Source organism: Orbicella franksi, chromosome 2 (assembly GCF_964199315.1).
Source record: "Orbicella franksi chromosome 2, jaOrbFran1.1, whole genome shotgun sequence".
Lineage (NCBI taxonomy): Eukaryota > Metazoa > Cnidaria > Anthozoa > Scleractinia > Merulinidae > Orbicella > Orbicella franksi.
The window spans coordinates 36,325,601-36,345,333 of NC_138146.1; the positions used below are offsets into that span (position 1 = coordinate 36,325,601).

Sequence of the window (19,733 nt, forward strand, 5' to 3'; positions counted from 1 at the left end):
CAGATTTTAAGGTTTTAAAGTGAGTACTGTTGCTGAGAACTGTTGAGTTATGCAAATAAGGAGTGACCAACTCATTGTCCACAACACTAAAAAAATGTCACACAACATTGTTTCGTAAATAAATAAAGGAAATGACTTCCACTGGCGGGAAACAACGTGCTAATATTTGGTTCGGTACCCTTTGGACGAAATTATAGTTTACGATGCCCGCTCACTGCATGTATCATATTCATGATACAGATGACTTCGAGATTTGACATTTCCGCGCGACTTCCCGGGGTGAAAATCTTCCGTTTGCCTTAAAAAAAGACTTTTACTCGCTGTTCGACAGAAATTCTTGCCATATGCACAGTAATCTATAATGCCTTATGCCCGTTGCTGCCTTGAGAGTTAACCATGTGTGTCTTTTCAAATACCGCGCGCGCGAGTATGAGATAGAGCAAATTCCGATTTACACAACGCGTTTGCGTTGGGAAAAATTGCAAACAAAAAAAATAAGCTTAACTAAACCACAAAATAGCTCAAAAATAGTCTTTGTATTACGATCTATTTACAAAGTCGAGAAAAACCACATTTAGATTGTGGAAAAGCGCCGAAAAGTGACATTTTATTTCTCAACTGAAATTCAGACAATCATGGACAAAAGTCTTGGGACAAATTTGCACTTTAGGCGCTTTTGCGCACACACCAGACGCGAATACAACTTCACCTGCCTAACCTCGCCCCGCACTCCCCCATACAATGTTGAAAACTAGTACCTGCAATTTCACCTGATTTTCAACATAGTGTTGGGTGGGGAGGGGGGTCAGCAACGCCTTTTTAAAGGATATAGCAGCGTTTTTTTCCAAACTTCAGTTCTAAAACACAGATAATTCGTTAAATAATGTAAGTGTCCCTAGGACTTTTGTCCACGATTGTAGATCCTTCCCTGAATGACTTTATTGGATCCGGGCCTGAGATGTATGTTAGCTCAGGATGTTCACTATATTCTCAAATTTGGGGACAACTGAAAATTCCCAAGTGGATTCACTACATTTTTACTACGGTAACTAGCACAAAGGAATCTTAGTCACGTTCGTGGAAGTCCGTGGCTATCTAGGACGCAGGTATGAGAAGTGTACAGGGAAAAGTTCTAAGCGGTTAATGAGATGGCAGAACCATCTTCGAAGATTCATGTCTCTTTTTGCAGTGCGTTTCCTAAACGAAATATTTATGCAGTCGACACATGTCAATTTAGTATTTTGCGCAGTATGTTAAACGTTTTTTATTGTTGTTCTTATGCCTGGGGTACTTGTCTTTTCTTCACCTAGGATAATTAAGAAAATATGTATCCATCATAGACATTTCATGGAGTCCACGCCATTCCTAACTTTTTGCGGTGAAATCAGTTCCGGTCCCGGGATCATTTGGTGTACAATTTGGGGATCATTTGCCGTACAATTTGGGGATCATTTGCGGTTTGGGGATCATTTGCGGGCCGGGATCATTTGCGGACCTGTACAGCACTTTAAGCCGTGCATACGGCTGGCGCGCCTGAAATTTGAATCGGCCAATCAGGATTCAACAGACGGGAAAAACTCTACTGTCCTGACTAACACGAAATGGATTGACATAAGCCAACTTTTCTCAGTGGAGATGGCATTAGATATTCACGAAAATGGACTTACCATTGCCAAAACCATATCAGATTGTAAAAAGTGAAGAATATGAAATATTTTGTGTCTCCAAGCTTCTAATTTGGCGCAAAAATGGGTCGCCAGCGTCCGGCGTAGTTCGTCTAGCGTCGTCAGGTAGTACGATAATAGTTATCTTATTCTGAACAAAATATGCTGTTCCTCATCAAATTAAACCCGGAATTCTCAAGTTAACTATTAGGATAGGCCAGAGCTACTTTAACATTGTCTTTATTTTTGTTAGCTGCCAAGAAAAAGGCTATTATCAAGTCGTTTCGGTAGGACAGCTCAGTAAATGAAGTTATAAAGATCGACTCGAAACCTGAATCGTGTGTCCAAGAAGCTGCTCCGTAAAGGTTTATTAAAGATGACCGTGACAATGAAGGTGTCGAAGAAGAGTTGACCAGTTTTTCAAATGAAACGAAAATGATTCCTTTCACAAGGTTTCTGAATCGGGCCAGATGCTGCGCCTGAACGTTTTAACCTTGTTATTGTTGAAAGTGACACACAGAAGCTAGAAGACAAGTCAATGTCTCCTCACTCAAGGTAGTGTCTGTTATTTTCCCTTTTCTAAATAATATTGAAATTCTGTTTCCACATTCGGCTTTTTATCCAAAAAAATTTGCGCCCCGTCCCTGGTAAATGCCCCCTGAAGCGCTCTCCAGTGAGCTACCGAAAGTAAATTACGTTGAATCATAACCGTGACCCTGTTAAAATAGAAATGAACTCTCAATAACTATCAGTTCGTTACCGTGTGATCCAAAAACTATGCGACCCGTCCATAGTAAATGCCCTCTGATGCGCTCTCGATTAAGCTACTGAAAGTAGCCTGCTATTTAGGAGACCCTGTTGACCCTGTTGAATTAGAAATTAACTCTCGATAACTATAACGTTGATGTGGGATCGAAACAAAAGAAATAGAAACACTCACAGTATTTTCAAGGACGTCAGGTTATCAAATATTCCAGACGGGAGGCTGCTCAGTTCGTTTTGGTATAACCATCTGCAATTCATTAAACTTTGTTTTCAAAGCAGTAAGCAGTAAAATAGTCTATTTAAACACAAGTGATTTTAAATCGGCAGTTGTGGGAAACATGCTAGAGTAATGCGTATAGCTAGCTTACTATATTGTTTGCTTATTTCTACAAGAAACTGTCTATTGACGCAGCCTAACCAGGACAGCAAATAATGATGTAAAACTGTTAATATGTTTGATTTTTTTAAAAAAATAAGAATTTCCTTTAGCCGACCAAAGAGCTTTTAACCAACGATATTTCAGTTGCTTCTCTGCTATCTTCACCCTTCGAAGACTGATGACAAGCACAGCGGAAATGTCTGAGTTTTAAAGTTTTGCCATCCTGAGAACGTTTTAAATTCTGAACCTGGAATATGGCGTTTAGTCATGTTTCGAATTTTATATAGGTACCAGTGTTAAGGACGGTCGTGCGAAAATTTTCCAACATTGACTTTTTTCTGACACTTTTACCACTGTAAGATGATGAGCTTGTTAAGTCAGGAATGTGAAAAAAAATGGGGGGCCACCGACTCCGTTTTGGAGAGAACATGCCCGGAAGAACACCCTAAATCTGAAAAATCCGACTTCGTTAGCGAATAAGGCCACAGTGTCTGTAAGGCCAAAAATATTGCAATTAGATCTTTAAAGTGAAATGTTCTCTGCCAAATATTGTTTAAGTGGACCTATTAAGTGAATTTAATCAATTGGTGAAGTTCCTTAAAGAACAAGTTCGCATTTAGCGACCATAGTTTCACGCGTCTAGCAGCCGCAAGCTAAGATGGCAGGATTCAATGTCCCGTGGACAGAAATCTTGAAATTTTTTTAAGTTCCCACATTGATTTTTTGTTTATTTTTGGACAATATAGATATAATTGTAAATATAATCTGTTTCTGAAAAGAAAAGTAGGGGTCACCGAACGTCCAAGATCGTTAAATCCACGCAAAGCTATAGCAATGGCCATCTGCCCTACCATTTTGATCATTTTTTTACTTAGCGCGCGCTTTCATGCATGATGTGGCGTGTGAATTTGCGTGCGCAGCAAGGATGCGCAGAAACAATTAGCGCAAGCGTTCTTAAGTTCACCCCTTCGTTTACTCCTTCGCTCATTCGCTTTCTGTGACACTTTTCGTAAATCCGATGGCAGGTTAAAAAAATATATATATATATCTGAAAAAGGGCTAGTTACTGGCCGCAAAGCGCGTTTTTGTAATTTGTATTAATTGTACTTACTAATTTGCCCATGGCAGGTAAACACGCAAATAGGTCCCCTTCGTGGAGCGTATAACTTTTTAGGAATTACGTTCAACAAGATACCTTTTGATGCAGAAGTAGACGCACGCTTTGATATGATTCTCGAAAACTATCCCTTTGGAAACTAAAAATGATTTGGTTTTGGGTTCGCACAAGACACGTTTCTTTTCGTACGAGTAAAGAGCACGTTAAACTGTTTTGAGAGTTGCCATCGAGAGAGATCTAAGTTTAAAACAGATAATTACCGAACGCAAATAGATCTGTGGCAAACGGTTTGTTTACCTCTAAAAAGTACTAAATATAGAATTCTCATGGCGTTCGAGGTGTTATCTTTTAAAATCGAACTTTTCGATCGCTCGCCCGATAAGCCAAGCTAGCACGTGCGAGGCTCCTAACTATTATACAAGAAACTAATTGAATATCCAGAGGCGGCTCACCGAGAGGTAGATATTGCAACATTTGGATCGATTTTCCGGAATAGTGTTGCACAAGCTTAGCCTGGAACCGGCGTACAAGCTCGGTGTCAAGTTATGACCCTAAATCATAAAGCGCAGCAACAAGAAAGCAATAGAAAAATTAACTGAGAACGTCAAAATTATTTGCCTTCAAACACCCATTTGGAAGGTAAGCTGTCATCGAAGTATTATCTCAGGTTTACTGGGTAGTTTTGATGGGAAGTGGTAGGGTTTTTCAATGGTTTGCTCAGAAAGCAAGCTAAGGCTAGTCGCATAGTTTACATTTCCTGGTTGAACAAAATCTCTTCGAAAGGTCAAATTGGGTCAAATTGTATAGAGCCGCTCGCCTCAGAAATAAATTTTGCCAAGAAAAAGTTACATTACGTTCAAAAGCAGCTCTTGTACTTGCTAGAATTGAATTTTCAAAGAATTCTACATAATACCGAGTGTGTTTTGAGATGTTTGAAAACGGTTTGGAATTTTTGATTTTCAAAGTCTAGAAATTTCGGTTCTCTTCGTTTGCTCTCCAGGCATTCGGAATTACAATAGTAAGTCTAAAATATCATCAAGGCAGCTTAGCAATACCTCCTAAATAAAATTATAAACTACGGAAAGTCAAAACTTGCTATGCGCCTTCACGCGAGTTCGATTATTTGATCATAAAATTTGACCTCATTTCTGTGATTTTTTCGGCTTCACGGGTTGTCGGCGGTTTTTCGTAATTTTCTCAAAAATGTGAAAACTCTAGAACCTAAGACTTATATCACGATTCTTAGCATACCAAAGGTCATCTCTGGACGAAATATCAAGGTGTCCATTTTTCCAACCCTGTGCCACATTTTTCCAATCTCACTCGCTCCCTATAGAGAGTCGCTCTCAAGTACTTTTGGCAGTTTCATCAGACTCTAGTCTGATCCTTTGCAGACGGCCAGCAGAGAAAAAAGGCTTTCAACAATTGATAGGCAAACATATTGGAGGACTCAACACCCTCCAATGGAAAGTTGAGCTTTCGTTCAGGTTCGTTTTCACACAACATGAAATACTACACTTTTGCTAGTGTTTGCGTAGCAAACGGTATCCGCTTAATATGGTGTCCTCTTAATTAATGCAGGTTTCAGTGTTATACTTTATAAGTACTAGATGTTGCCTATTTCTACGGGCGGTATGGGAACGGGGAGGCTGGGCCAGAGCAAAAATAGGATAGGTAATCGGTTTAATTTAAACTTTCTTTATCTTTTTAATATCATGTTCTGCAAATTTAGTGTAAAGAAATTCTCCACAAGTAAATAGAATTCGCTGCTGAAAATTGGTTTTTGTGCATTTGAAATATCATGCCCTGTTCAAAGAATATGGATACCCCGTTTAAGATCAAGGGTACCAAAATCACAACCCCTAGGACGGCACATAGCAGTATAGGTACTTCATAGGAGTACCCCTCACGTGCACCCCTAGTGGCTATCAAGCTCACCTAGAGCTTGGACGGCTAGAACAGCGAGGGAAAATGAAGAGATAATGATCGACGGGATTACTGATTCGTGTGTCGAAGAAGCTGCATCGTAAAGGTTTGCACGGTTATAAATGACAGTGACGATGAAGCTGTCGACGTATAATTGACTAGTTGGGCAAATAAAGCGAAAATGATCCCTTTTACAAGGTTACCGATTCGGGCATGGAAGCTAAAAGAAAAGTCATTTTCTCCTCACTTAATGTAGTTACAGCTAGAGTTGTTTTGCTTTTTTATATTGAAATCCTATTTGAACATTTGGCTCTTAATCCAAAACTAAATATGGGCATTGTCCCTGGTAAGTGACCCCTCAAACACCCTCCAGTCAGCTACCGAAAGGAAAATTACGTCGAATCTTTACGGTAGTACCATTGAAGATGGAAATTCAACCAAAGGAAACACAAACACTTACAGCGTCTCCAAGGACGTCAGGTTATCAAATATTCCAGGCGGAAGGCTGCTCAGTTCGTTTTGGTGAAGAGTCCTGAAATTCAATGACATTTTTTCATTTTAAAGAAGTAAGCAGTGAACAGTTTCTTAAATACTCGTGATTTTACTAAGACCGCCATGGAATACATGTTACTTAAGTGATAAGTTAATAAGGATGGTGAATTTTAAGCTCGGTAATGAAATGCGAAGGTGAGTTAATCAACATGACACGAGCGTGGGAGAAAGAAAAATTCTGAGTCCCCGACAGGAATCGAACCCATGACCTCCTCCCATTCACCTTCACATTTCATTACCGAGCTTAAAATTCACCATCTTTATTAACTTATCACTGCTCACGATGACTTCGATAGATAGGAAACCTGTCATATATGAACTCAGTTAAATGACCTTACTCTCCATGAGTTCTCAGTGGATAGAGCGCCCGCCCGGTGTTCGGAAGGTCGTGGGTTCGATTCCTTTCGGGGGCTCAGAATTTTTCTTCGTCCCACGCTCGTGTCATGTTGATTAATTCACCTTCACATTTCATTACCGAGCTTAAAATTCACCATCTTTATTAACTTATCACTACTCACGATGACTTCGATAGCGTTGATCCTAGCAGTATGCAGGACACCTGTCATGACCTTGCTCGCCATGAGTTCTCGTAGCTCAGTGGATAGAGCGCCCGCCCGGTGTTCGGAAGGTCATGGGTTAGATTCCTGTCGGGGACTCAGAATTTTTCTTTGTCCAACGCTCGTGTCATGTTAAATTAAATTAGCGAGCGAACCTTCTTTACTACCGATGTCAAGCGTATATAACATAACTTTTCAGATAAATTAAACAAGACCTTACAACTTCAGAACCATTCCCTTTAGCTCTTTAGTCACGGAGAGTATGATGGAGTTGTCCGAGTTATACAGTTAAACATTTAAGAATTCTGGTTTAAAGAACGAATAACTGACTAGAAAAGCCTAGAACAGCAAGTTATAGCTACAATACTCTATATTAATACGTTTCAACTACTGACTACGAAAAAAAAAATATCCGTCAGCGATTGAAGCATGCAAATATTTCTATTTTAGTCCGAGTAGTAGTTACATTATTTCTACCCAGTAACGTCAGCAATGTTGAGGGAACACTATGTTGAAACTAACAGTCCTTTTTCTCGAAATTCTTAGAGATCTTACTCTTCATGGTCACCTGACTCTAAGAGAAGTTATTTGCTTCCCGTTCACCTAATTTGCGACATTACAGTTCATATAATAGTCAAGGCTTAATTACTTTGATATAAGAAGAAGACACGCAAAGTAAAGAAGTGAAGAAGCGTACAGTGAAGTAATGAGTATTCATATCATGGTTATCAGTTTATGAAAGTTTATTCTGTCCTGGCAGGGCTCCTCCAACACTGCCGTGGCCTTACTCTGATTATTTTTCCCGTGGAAAAAAAAACAAAAAGACAAAAAAAAAACAAGTTCAACAACAAAAGCTCTACATACTAACGGATGGTTAGAGAAGGTTTACTAGTAAATTCAGGAGAAATTATGACATTTGGGCCTCTACATTTCAACTGTTAGTAAGTTGCGACCTGTTTTATTCGGCTCGACAACATTGCTCCTACTTTTCGTTTGCATTAAAACTGGACTGAGATAATGCTTTTGTTTAGTGAAAAAACAGACTATGTTCGTCAACCAGGTGTCGAACTCTACAAATTACACGCGGAGAACAGCGGAAACCACGTAGACCTATGACCTCTAAAGGCTCTACTCTGGTGAAATGTCCTCCCAAAAACAGGATTATTGCTTAGCGAAATATTCAAAGATTCCCCTATCGTACCATACAAAAGGGGCAGATCCTCAAAAATATACTAGGTCGAGCAAAACTCTCAAAGCGGCTATTACACGTGGATAGGAGTTGTGTAGGCCTGTCAGCCCTTTGTTATCACTCAAATAGGGACGGGGATGTGCCTCCCGCTTCTTGAACTTTCATTTCCTGTCGAGTTACTATATTATGAATGACAGGCCAGCTCGTTGATAGGGGCCACGTGCGCGCGTGTGTGATGAGTTGAATTGTGAAACGTAAGCGGTGTTGTTGTGCGTGTAAAGCCCGCGAATAAAGTTGTCAAATGTCGTCAAGTAATGACAAATGTCAAGCGTATATAGCAGTATATAACTTTGCAGATAAATTAAGCAACGCCTTACCACTTTGGAGTTATTCTCTAATTGTTAAGTCATGGAGAGTATTATGGTGAGAATTCTGGTTTAAAAGAACAAATAACTGACTAGACCAACCCAGGCCCCGGTTGTTCAAAAGCCGATTTGCGCTAACCCACGATTAACTCGTTCTAAACCACTGAATAAATTTATCCTTCGATTAAATTCTAGTCCTCGAAGCTCGATTAGCACTATCCAAGGATTAAACGTAACTAAGTGTTAAATTTAACACACCTAGCGAGGTGGGTTAACTCCTTAATCGGATGAAAAAGCGGACAAACAAATCAACATGGCGGACTTAAATAAAGTTAAATAATAAATAATAATAAAAACAATATTTATAGTCTGTTGATTTTGCTTTAATAACGGGCCCGGCAAGGAGAGAAAAGCAATTCGAACTACCTGACGACTTTTCCAAAATAGACGTTACTATTTTCTCGCGGACGAGGCATCCCGCTTCCGGTTTTCCCGCGGTTTTTCGAGCTTTCACGGCACGGACGGACCGTTGTACGGCGATCCGCAAATTTTCTCGCGTACATTCGAAAAGTGAGTCTTGTCTACGTTTTTTCTCTTTCTTTTTTTTTAATATTCGGAACTAGACGAATGAAATTGAGTTCATCTGTGGAATAAAGGAAAAAGTCAGATACACAATTCAGTCAGGAGCCGGTGAGACGTGAAACGACCGAGGTCTCTTCTATTGAATTTATCAACTATCGGATGCCGCAACTCAAACAAAATGGCTGCACAGTCTTGTTCGCGAGGCATCAATCAACAAAAGTGTGTCGGGCCTTTTCGATATTCTGATTGGTTGTCTAGATGTCCGCGTCTAAAGTGTGAGTAGCTAAAAATATGCGAGACGTGTTGCGAAAATGGACGCCACGGGAAAAATATGTTAAATATCCAAATTTCCCGACACATATTCATGTCATTATCTCTGAAATGTTATGGCGAAATTTCACGAAAATCCATCAAATCTGCATACCATATAAATTGGCTCAAAGTGGATGTATTCCTTTCAAAATCAAATGCGATATTTTAGCTCTTAAAGGTTCGTAAACAACTCGAGCCACGCGAGGAGATTATCTCGCCTTATGAAACAGCACGCCCTAGCGTCAATGACAATGGCTCAGGATTTCCCGGGAAAAGCATCGCATTGCAATACGTTTTCTATCTCGCTGTCGCACCGAAGAGAAAGACACTAAAACGGCCCGGCAAAATAGCAAAAGGCAAAAGAAGAAACGCGCGATATAAGCAATACCAAATAATATGAATCACGAGCTCCAAGATGAGCGTTTGCCGCGAAAATTTCCCTTGGCGGTTTCGTCCATTTAAGAGATTATGACACCTTCCCGGTTTATTAACTTTATTTGAAAATACGTTTTTTCTAAATAAGTCGGCCCTTTTTTGAGATTTTTATTATTTTTCTTTTGCAAACTTTAGATAAAATGACTGACTTAAATTTTGTCAAATAAAAGAAAATACGATTTTTTTTGCCCTTGAAGGTGGGAAGTAACCTGAAAAGAATAGCAGCAATAAGTTGCCTAGACCAAATAGACTACGAAAAGTCCTAATTGTTTTTTCTCACATATGTTTAAATTAGAGATCTCTTCTAGTCAAAAAGCTTACACGTTATCATGAGGTTTATACAATGATTTTCGATTTCTTGGTGTGATTAGTTATATGGAAACATGCAATAGCCAAAGTAGCTTTGATTTGACCTAAATGTATTAGTTTTTATTGAAACAATAGTATACGGTATCCCCTTAATATGGTGTCCGCTTAACGCAGATTGCCCTGTAACACTTTATAGGTTCTAGATGTTGCTCCTGATGTTGCGTATTCTTACAGACAGTAGGGGAGCGGAAGCGCCTGGATCAGAGCAAAAATACGATTGGTCGTCAGTTAAATTTTAACGTTTTTGTCTTTTCTATATCACGTTCTAGAAATTTCGTTTAAAGACATGGCTACAAATTAATAGAAGTCGCTGATAAATATTAGTTTTTGTTTATTTAAAATACGACCGCCCTGCTCCAGGAAATATCTCAATATGGATACCCCATTCTAGATCAAGGGCACCAGAATGGCAACCCCTAGGACACCACAGACCAGCATAGGTATTTTATCAGGGTATCTTTCAACTTTAAGAGGTATCCAGCTTCCGTAGAGCTTGGACGGGTAGACTAGCTAGACTAGCTGACTAGCCAAACACCCAATTAGCGGTTAACAAGTTAACAGGAAATAAGATGCTACAGCGACAGAAAACCAGTTTAAAAACACTATTTAACTTGGCTTTAAGGGCTTAACTTCTAATATGAACACGATGAACCTCATATTCTTTCAACTTCGAAATTGTCGTAACCATGATCAGATCAACTCATATGCAAAATTGAAAAAAAGAAATTTGCAAAGTTACTTAGAGCTACTTTAAATTTTGGAAATTTTAGGTGATTCTGAACCTGTGCCCATGATTTCTTTTAATCTTTTTGGAAAATTTAAATCGTGATATGTAAATTGCAATTCTATAAAATTAGGCACTTAAAAGTTTGCGTGCTGCAAGAGTCTGTAAGTCAACATTTAAGTACTTTTGGCAGTTTCATCAGACTCTAGTCTGATCCTTTGCAGACGGCCAGCAGAGAAAAAAGGCTTTCGACAATTGATAGGCAAACATATTGGAGGACGCAACACGGTCTCCAAGGGAAAGTTGTGCTTTCGTTGAGGTTCGTTTTCACACAACATGAAATACTACACTTTTGCTAGTGTTTGCTTAGTAAACGGTATCCGCTTAATATGGTGTTCGCTTAATTAATTAATGCAGGTTTCAATGTAATTCTTTATAAGTACTAGATATTGCGTATTTCTACGGGTAGTAGGGGAACGGGGCAGGCTGTGCCAGAGCAAAAATAGGATAGGTAATCAGTTTAATTTATACTTTCTTTATCTTTTTAATATCGGGTTCTGGAAAATTAGTGTAAAAAAAATTCTCCATAAGGAAATAGAATTCGCTGCTGAAAATTAATTTTTGCGCTTTCGAAATATCCATACCCTGATCAAGGAAATATCTCAATATGGATACCCCGTTTAAGATCAAGGGTACCAAAATCGGTTCTTAATCCAAAACTAAATATGCGCATTGTGCCTAATAAGTGACCCCTCAAACACCCTCCAGTCAGCTACCGAAAGGAAAATCACGTCGAATCTTTACGTTAATACCGTTGAAGATAGAAATTCAACCAAAGGAAACACAAACACTTACAGTTCCTCCAAGAACGTCAGGTTATCAAATATTCCAGACGGAAGGCTCCTCAGTTCGTTTTGGTGAAGAGTCCTGAAATTCAATGACATTTTTTTCATTTTAAGGCAGTAAGAAGTAAACGGTTTCTTTAACACTCGTGATTTTACTAAGACCGCCGTGGAATACGTGCTACTTATGTGTTAAATTAAATTAAAACAGGGGCCGTTACATCGGATCATTTCAATTTTTCTCGTTTTCACGGACTTTTTGTTACCCTAGCAAATCTTTTTCACGACCAATGTAAAGCGTATATAACACAACTTTGCAGATAAATTAAACAAGACCTAACAACTTCAGAACCATTCTCTTTACCTCTTTAGTCACGGAGAGTATGATGGAGTTGTCCGTGTTCTAGAGTTAAGCATTGTGAGAATTCTACTGACTAGAGCAGCCTAGAACAACAAGTGAAGCATGCAAATATTTCTGTTTTAGTCCGAGTAGTAGGTACATTATTTCTACCCAGTAACGTCAGCAATGTCGAGGGAACACGATGTTGAAATTAACAGTCCTTTGCTTCCCATATTTACCATTCAAGTTGCTTCGTTCAGTATCCTCCTAATCCAATCGCAAGTTGTGAGTTTAAACCATCTTGGTTCAAGAATGAAACACAACTGTCTACGCATTTATGGAGAACTTGTTTGCAAAAAATTTTCCGGGTTTTTTACAACTTATGGCGATTACATTGTACATGCTAACTGAAATTGTACGAAGTTCGTTTACTGGTCGTGGCGATCCAAGTAAATTGTGCAGCTGAACATCTTTGCCGTGTTGCGATCTTAAACCCTTTTCAAGAGCCATATCTCCTTTGGAGTGCGAATAGATAAACTCCTTCGCCAAAACAACAGTCTTATGACAAGGCGCAAATTGCATGGCACACAATTTGCATAAACTTTCAAGTTGTGTTTTTTGCGGATAACTTCCGAGAATTTGCGACCCTTAACGCAGTTTATGAAGAAATATTTAGCCTACATATTTTTGTTGAATCAAGGCAGGAGTATTTTTAAAATGGAACTCTTTTACAAGGGGAGATGCGGCATGCATTCTGTTTTGCTATTTAATTTGGTTTCACACTCGTCTAGTTCATGTCGTGCAACATGATTTTCTCAAGCAGTCAGACACAGTTTTCTAAAAGAACTGGCGATTGCTAAGACTGCTAAATATATTTGAACTCCTAGTGAAATAAGTTTGGCTAAACTATCGTCCACGCAGATTTTTTCGTAGGACTTGGCAAGAACATTGGTTCGTCAATAATCCCTCACAATTCCCCGCACCATAGAAGTTTAGATTTTCCCGCACAATTTGCCTCGAAAATCACACGTTATTTTTTCTCCTGCACCCTTTTAGAAAGCCAACTAACTTGGTGGTAAGATATTTAATACAAGTTACCGAACGTCTTATCTTTCCAAATTTGGAGATCGACATATTTCCCGCGGTGCAAGAAACAAGTCGCATGTTTTTAATGAGCTACCAGTCCAAAAACAGTCGTTTTCGTGTTTAGCTCGTTTTATTCAAGTATCATTTGCTTTACTGCAATGTTCTAAATAATAACAGCAGTAGCCACATGCAGTCATTGACTGCCTATTTTTTTGTCAGTGTTTTCGTAGATTCAACTCATACCGCGATCGACTCAGTTGTTATCTCACGAGAACGTTTCGAGCTTGACCTTTGCTTACCTGGCTGGCTTTCAAGCAATATAATTCGGGGACCAACCCTTTCCAAAAACGATCGACATCTTTGTATGCAAGATGAACGTATAAGTCGCGATTCTCACCAAAACGTTCTGCGCAAAACACTGCGTTCTGTCACGAAGAGCGAGCAATGTCGCGTTTCTCGTCCCCAGTTTCCATGGTCTATGCATGGAACGCCTGGGACCATGACCCCCCTTTTGGCGACAAAACGCTCGCATTTTATGACTCGGGCTCTCCTACGGAAACCCGAGTTAAAATGGAAAGTTACCTAGAAGTACTTTAAATTTTGGAAATTTCAGGTGATTGTGAACCTGTGCCTATTATTTCTTTTAACCTTTTTGGAAATTCTAGATCGTGATATGTAAATTGCAATTCTATAAAATTATGCACTCACAAGTGTGCGTACCGCAAGAGTCTGTAAGTCAACATTTCAGTACTTTTAGCAGCTTCGTCAGACTCTAGTCTGATCCTTTGCAGACAGCCAGCAGAGAAAAGAGGCTTTCAACAATTGGTAGGCAAACGTATTGGAGGACTCAACAGTCTTCAATGGAAAGTTGTGCTTTCGTTGAGGTTCGTTTTCACACAACATGAAATTCAACACTTTTACTAGTGTCTGCTTAGCAAACGGTATCCGCTTAATATGGTGTCCGCTTATTAAATGCAGGTTTTAATGTAATACTTTATAAGTAATAGATATTGCGTATTTCTACGGGCAGTAGGGGAACGGGGCAGGCTGGGCCAGAGCAAAAATAGGATAGGTAATCAGTTTAATTTAAACTTTCTTTATCTTTTTAATATCATGTTCTGGAAAATTAGTGTAAAAAAATTCTCCGCAAGTAAATAGAATTCGCTGCTGAAAATTGATTTTTGTGCATTTGAAATATCTTATCCTGCTCAAGGAAATATCTCAATATGGATACCCCGTTTAAGATCAAGGGTACCAAAATCACAACCCTTAGGACGGCACATACCAGTATAGGTACCACATAGGGGTACCCCTCACCCCTAGGGGCTATCAAGCTCACGTAGACCTGGATGACTACACCAGCGAGGGAAGATAAGGCGTTAATGATCGACGGGATTACTGAATCGTACGTCGATGAAGCTGTTACCGATTCTGGCATGGCAGCTAAAAGACAAATCATTTTCTCCTCACTCAGTGTAGTTACAGCTGGAGTTGTTTACTTTTTAAAAATTGAAATCCTGTTTGCACATTCGGCTGTTAATCCAAAACTAAATATGCGCGTTGTCCCTAGTAAGTGACCCCTCAAACACCCTCCAGTCAGCTACCGAAAGGAAAATTACGTCCAGTCTTTAGAGTAGTACCGTTGAAGATAGAAATTCAACTAAAGGAAACACAAACACTTACAGTCTCTCCAAGGACGTCAGGTTATCAAATATTCCAGGCGAAAGGCTGCTCAGTTTGTTTTGGTAAAGATACCTGAAATTCATTGGAGAATTTTTTTTAAACTAGTAAACAATAAACAGTTTCTTAAACACTCGTGATTTTACTAAGACCGCCGTCGAATACATGCTACTTAAGTGTTAAATTAACTTGAAGCAAGGACCGCTAACTCGGATCATTTCAAATTTTCTCGTTTTATAGGACTTTTTGTTACCCGAGCGATCCTTCTTTACGAGCAGTGTCAAGCGTATATAACATAACTTTGCAGATAAATTGAACAAGACTTTACAACTTCACTGAGAACCATTCTCTTTAGCTCTTCCGTCACAGAGAGTATTATGGAGTTGTCCGAGTTGCATAGTTGAACATGGTAAGAATTCTGGTTCAAAAGAACAAACAACTGACTGCAAAAGCCTAGAACAGCCAGTTATAGCTACAATACTCAGTATTAATACCTTTCAACTACTGACTACGAGAAAAAAATTATCTGGCAGCAAGTGAAGCATGCAAATATTTCTATTTTAGTCCGAGTAGTAGTTACATAATTTCTACCCAGTTACGTCAGCAACGTCGAGGGAACACAATATTTCTTAGATTTTCCTCGAAAATCTAAGAGATCTTACTCTTCACGGTCACCTGACTCTAAGAGAAATTGTTTGTTTCCCGTTCACCTAATTTGGGACATTACAGTTCATATAAGAGTCAAGACTTAATGCCTTCGATATACGATCTCTTCATTAAGACGACAAACAAACTAAAGAAGTGAACAAGATGACTGTACACTGTAATAAGAATATTAACATCATGTTTATCAGTTTATGAAAGTTAATTCTGTCCTGACAGGGCTCCTTCAACACTGCCATGACCCGCTTAGTCTGATTATATTTTCCCGTGGAAAAAAACCAACAAGTTCAACAACAAAAGGTTTACATACTAAAGGATGGTTTAGAAAACGTTTACCTGTTAATTCTAGAGAAATTATGACATTTGGACCTCTGCATTTCAACCGTTGGTGAGTTGCGACCTGTTCTATTCGGACTCGGCAACAGTGCTCCTACTTTTCATTTACATTAAAACAGGACAGAGATAATGTTTTAGATAAGCGAAAAAAACAGGTTCTGCTCGTCATCCAACTACTCCCATCAAAACTGACTGGAGGAAATGGGGTATTTTAACGTTTGATTAGCCTCGTCTCCAAGCTATCAACTGCTTCTTAATAGGATTAACATTATCATGGCAGTAGAAAGTTATCACTGACAGACGCGTCAACTTAGTATTGTACTCAAAAAGCCCCGGAAGTAACTGCTGTAACTGGTTTCGATCCAAGTACCTGTCATGAAATCATTTTAATAGGGACGGTAAATTATAACAATAATTATACAAGTGGTTGAACTGCCAATTCCACCCGCAGGGACAAATAATAATATAAAATGACTCTTTATTTTAGCGCTTTCGCAATCGCAAAATTTAAAAATTTAATCCTGGGAAACGGCGGTCAGCATTGATTTTTGTCAAGAGAGCACGTAATATTTTATTGGCAGGAATTTGCTAAACGCACACCCAGATTAAAACTACTTAGGCTAATTGATGCCTATACCAAATCACCCACCCGTCCCCTCTCTCTCATTCAAAAGTCAGATTGCTCATTTTTTGTTTTTAGCGGTCTTTGTATGTTAAGTTCTCTGCCGTACTAACAGTGTGTGTCACCAATCTATTCAGTTACAAGTATAATTCGCTGCTACAAATTAGGTTTTGTGCATTTGAAATATCTTATCCTGCTCAAGGAAATATCTCAATATGGATACCCCGTTTAAGATCAAGAGGACCAAAATCACAACGCTTAGGACGGCACACACCAGTATAGGTACCTCATAGGAGTACCCCTCACACCTAGGGGTTGTCAAGCTCACGTAGAGCTTGGACGGCTAGACCAGTTAAGGAAAATAAGGCGATAATGATGGACGGGATTACTGAATCGTATGTCGAAGAGGCTGCATCGTAAAGGTTTGTTATAGATGACAGTGACGATGAAGCTGTCGAGTAGAATTGACTAGTTGGGCAAATAAAGCGAAAATAATCAATTTCACAAGGTTACCGATTCTGGCGTGGCAGCTAAAAGACAAGTCATTTTCTCCTCACTCAATGTAGTTACAGCTGGAGTTGTTTGCTTTTTTGAATTGAAATCCTGTTTGCACATTCGGCTCTTAATCAAAAAATAAATATGCACATTGTCCCCAGTAAGTGAACTCTCAAACACCCTCCAGTCAGCTACCGAAAGGAAAATTACGTCCAGTCTTTACGGTAATACCGTTAAAGACAGAAATTCAACTAAAGGAAACACAAACACTTACAGTATCTCCAAGGACGTCAGGTTATCAAATATTCCAGGCGGAAGGCTGCTCAGTTCGTTTTGGTGAAGATACCTGAAATTCATTTGACATTTTTTTCCATTTTAAACAAGTAGGCAATAAACAGTTTCTTAGCACTCGTGAATTTACTAAGACCGCCGTGGAGTGCATGCTGCTTAAGTATTAAATTAAATTAAAGCAGGGCCCGGTATATCGGATCATTTCAATTTTTCTCGTTTTAGGGACCGTTCATTTTTTATGAGGGAGGGGGGGCTGGTGGGATTTGGGAAGCACCATTTAAAAATCGCATGACCCCCCCTCAGCTTACCAATTTTTTCACGTGGCCCCCCCCCTTATAGCGGTCATTTTTTGGGATGACCCCCCCCCAAAAAAAATTGAACAAACAATATTCAGATTTCAACTTTTTTAATATTTCTCTATTATCCCCCTGCTTCACGTTTTGTGCTCACTGTGAAGACAATATTTACAATCCCTATACTACAGAGAGCTGTTGTTTGAAAAACAAATCAAAAGAAAGAGAAGTCAATTTCGGATCTCCTAGTTATGGCTCGCCCTGAGCGTGTGGCATTTGGCCTCTCATTGGCATCTCCCTCATCTGAATTGATGAATGCCCACAGTTTTAATGTAAAACAGATCAAATGTATAGAAGCTAAGTTGACGAAGGTCACACAGGACATGGAAGCACTAGAAAATAAGAGCAATTATAACAGCACATTCAAGGGCATACTCAAACATGCACAGCACATCAACAAAAGGAGAAGGAAAAAAGAAAACCGCAGAAAGTCAAATGCAAGAAAGAGGAAGCGGACTGAAAACAACGTCCAACGAGTTTATGGAATCTGTGTTGGAAACCTGCTAGGAAATGATCTTCCACAATGCCTTGTGTACCCTCCTAGAACGGCCGTCCCGGAAGGGTGTATTAAAGTTGAGGATGTTGCCACGTCGTTATTTAGAAGAGATGGGCCATACATCGCACAGCTCGTGGAAGGGAATTATTTCACCAATGCTGCAAGAAGCAGAATCACCATCAACCTTGAGCAGGAAGTCAGAGATTATGTTTACACCTTCATGTACCCTGAAGAGTACACTCTGACGGAAAGCATTGCTGCTTCTTGCAGCATCGGTGAAAGAGACTCCCATAGCAGCACAAGCGGCGACGAAGAACTCGACGACAGCGAAGATGAAGATGAGTGCCAGTGAAAGTTGCATTCGAAAATAACAGCGTTAAATACTTCTTTTCAGTAGCTACAAATGCTTTTTTGTTACGTTTTTTTAAAGCAGAAGGAAAGTTTGTAATAAATTTGTATCCTGCCTTCTATGTTTATTCTATAGCAATTTTTTTGATATTCAAACATTATGCCATTTTAAAGTTTTACTAAAATATTTCACGTGACCCCCCCTTTTCCCCTTATTTTTTTGGGATGGCCCCCCCTCGAAAGCCATTTTTTTTCGCATGGCCCCCCCCCAAATCCCACCAGCCCCCCCTACCTGATAAAAAATGAACGGTCCCTTAGGACTTTTTGTCACCCTTCTTTATGACCAATGTCAAGCGTATATAACATAACTTTGCAGATAAATACAAAAAAGACCTCTCAACTTCAGAACCATTGTCTCTAGCTCTTCAGTCACGGAGGGTATTATGGAGTTGTCCGAGTTATACAGTTGAACATTGTAAGAATTCTGGTTTAAAAGAACGAATAACTGACTAGAAATGCCGAGACAAGATGGGTGTACACTGTAGTAAGAATATCAATATCATGTTCATCAGTTTATAAAAGTTAATTCTGTCCTGACGGGGCTCCTTCAACACTGCCATGACCTTAGCCTTATTATTTTTTTGCCGTGGAAAAAAAACAACAAGTTCAACAACAAAAGTTCTATATACTAAAGGATGGTTTAGAATACGTTTACCTGTAAATTCTAGAGAAATTATGACTTTTGGGCCTCTGCATTTCAACCGTGAGTTGCGACCTGTTCTATTTGGATTTGGCAACATTGCTCATACTTTTTATTTACATTAAAACAGGACAGGGATAGTGTTTTTTTAAGCGAAAAAACAGGCTATTTTTTTCAATCAACTACCGTCATGAAAACTGTCTGGTGGAAAGGTGTATTTACACGCTTGATTAGGCTCGTCTCCAAGCCATCCTCTGCCCCTTAAGGTGGCTCTCTATAGTTTCACGATCGCACGCGCGCTTAGGCCGAAAGCTCAAGTAATCTGCTCGCGCTCAAAGGAAAACGTCAGTGTTTTTCGATATTTTATGACGTCAACATGAGCACAAAAAGCAAACCTGACAGTGAATTTTCTCGCGATTCCTAAGGTGACATTCCGTAGAATTTGGCAGACTGGTAGCAAATATTTTACTTTAGCTGGAGCTCGTTTTTCAGCGAAATCTATCTGACCAGTTTTTCTGCGGCGATAACAAAAATAAGTTTGCAAA

At 39.3% G+C, this 19,733-nt stretch overlaps 1 protein-coding gene and 1 pseudogene across 1 annotated transcript in view; one reads left to right on the plus strand and one right to left on the minus strand.

The window, feature by feature from the left end:
* LOC145480138 (uncharacterized) overlaps positions 1-2,913 on the minus strand; it is a 30,849-nt gene extending 27,936 nt beyond the window's left edge. Inside the window, exon 1 of the mRNA XM_081458594.1 lies at positions 2,605-2,913. Coding sequence (XP_081314720.1) covers positions 2,605-2,687 — 83 coding nt within the window. The 5' untranslated portion in view covers positions 2,688-2,913. The remainder of the gene's footprint in view (positions 1-2,604) is intronic.
* The window catches only part of LOC145479642 (uncharacterized), a 167,662-nt pseudogene that overhangs the window by 20,208 nt on the left and 127,721 nt on the right, over positions 1-19,733 (plus strand).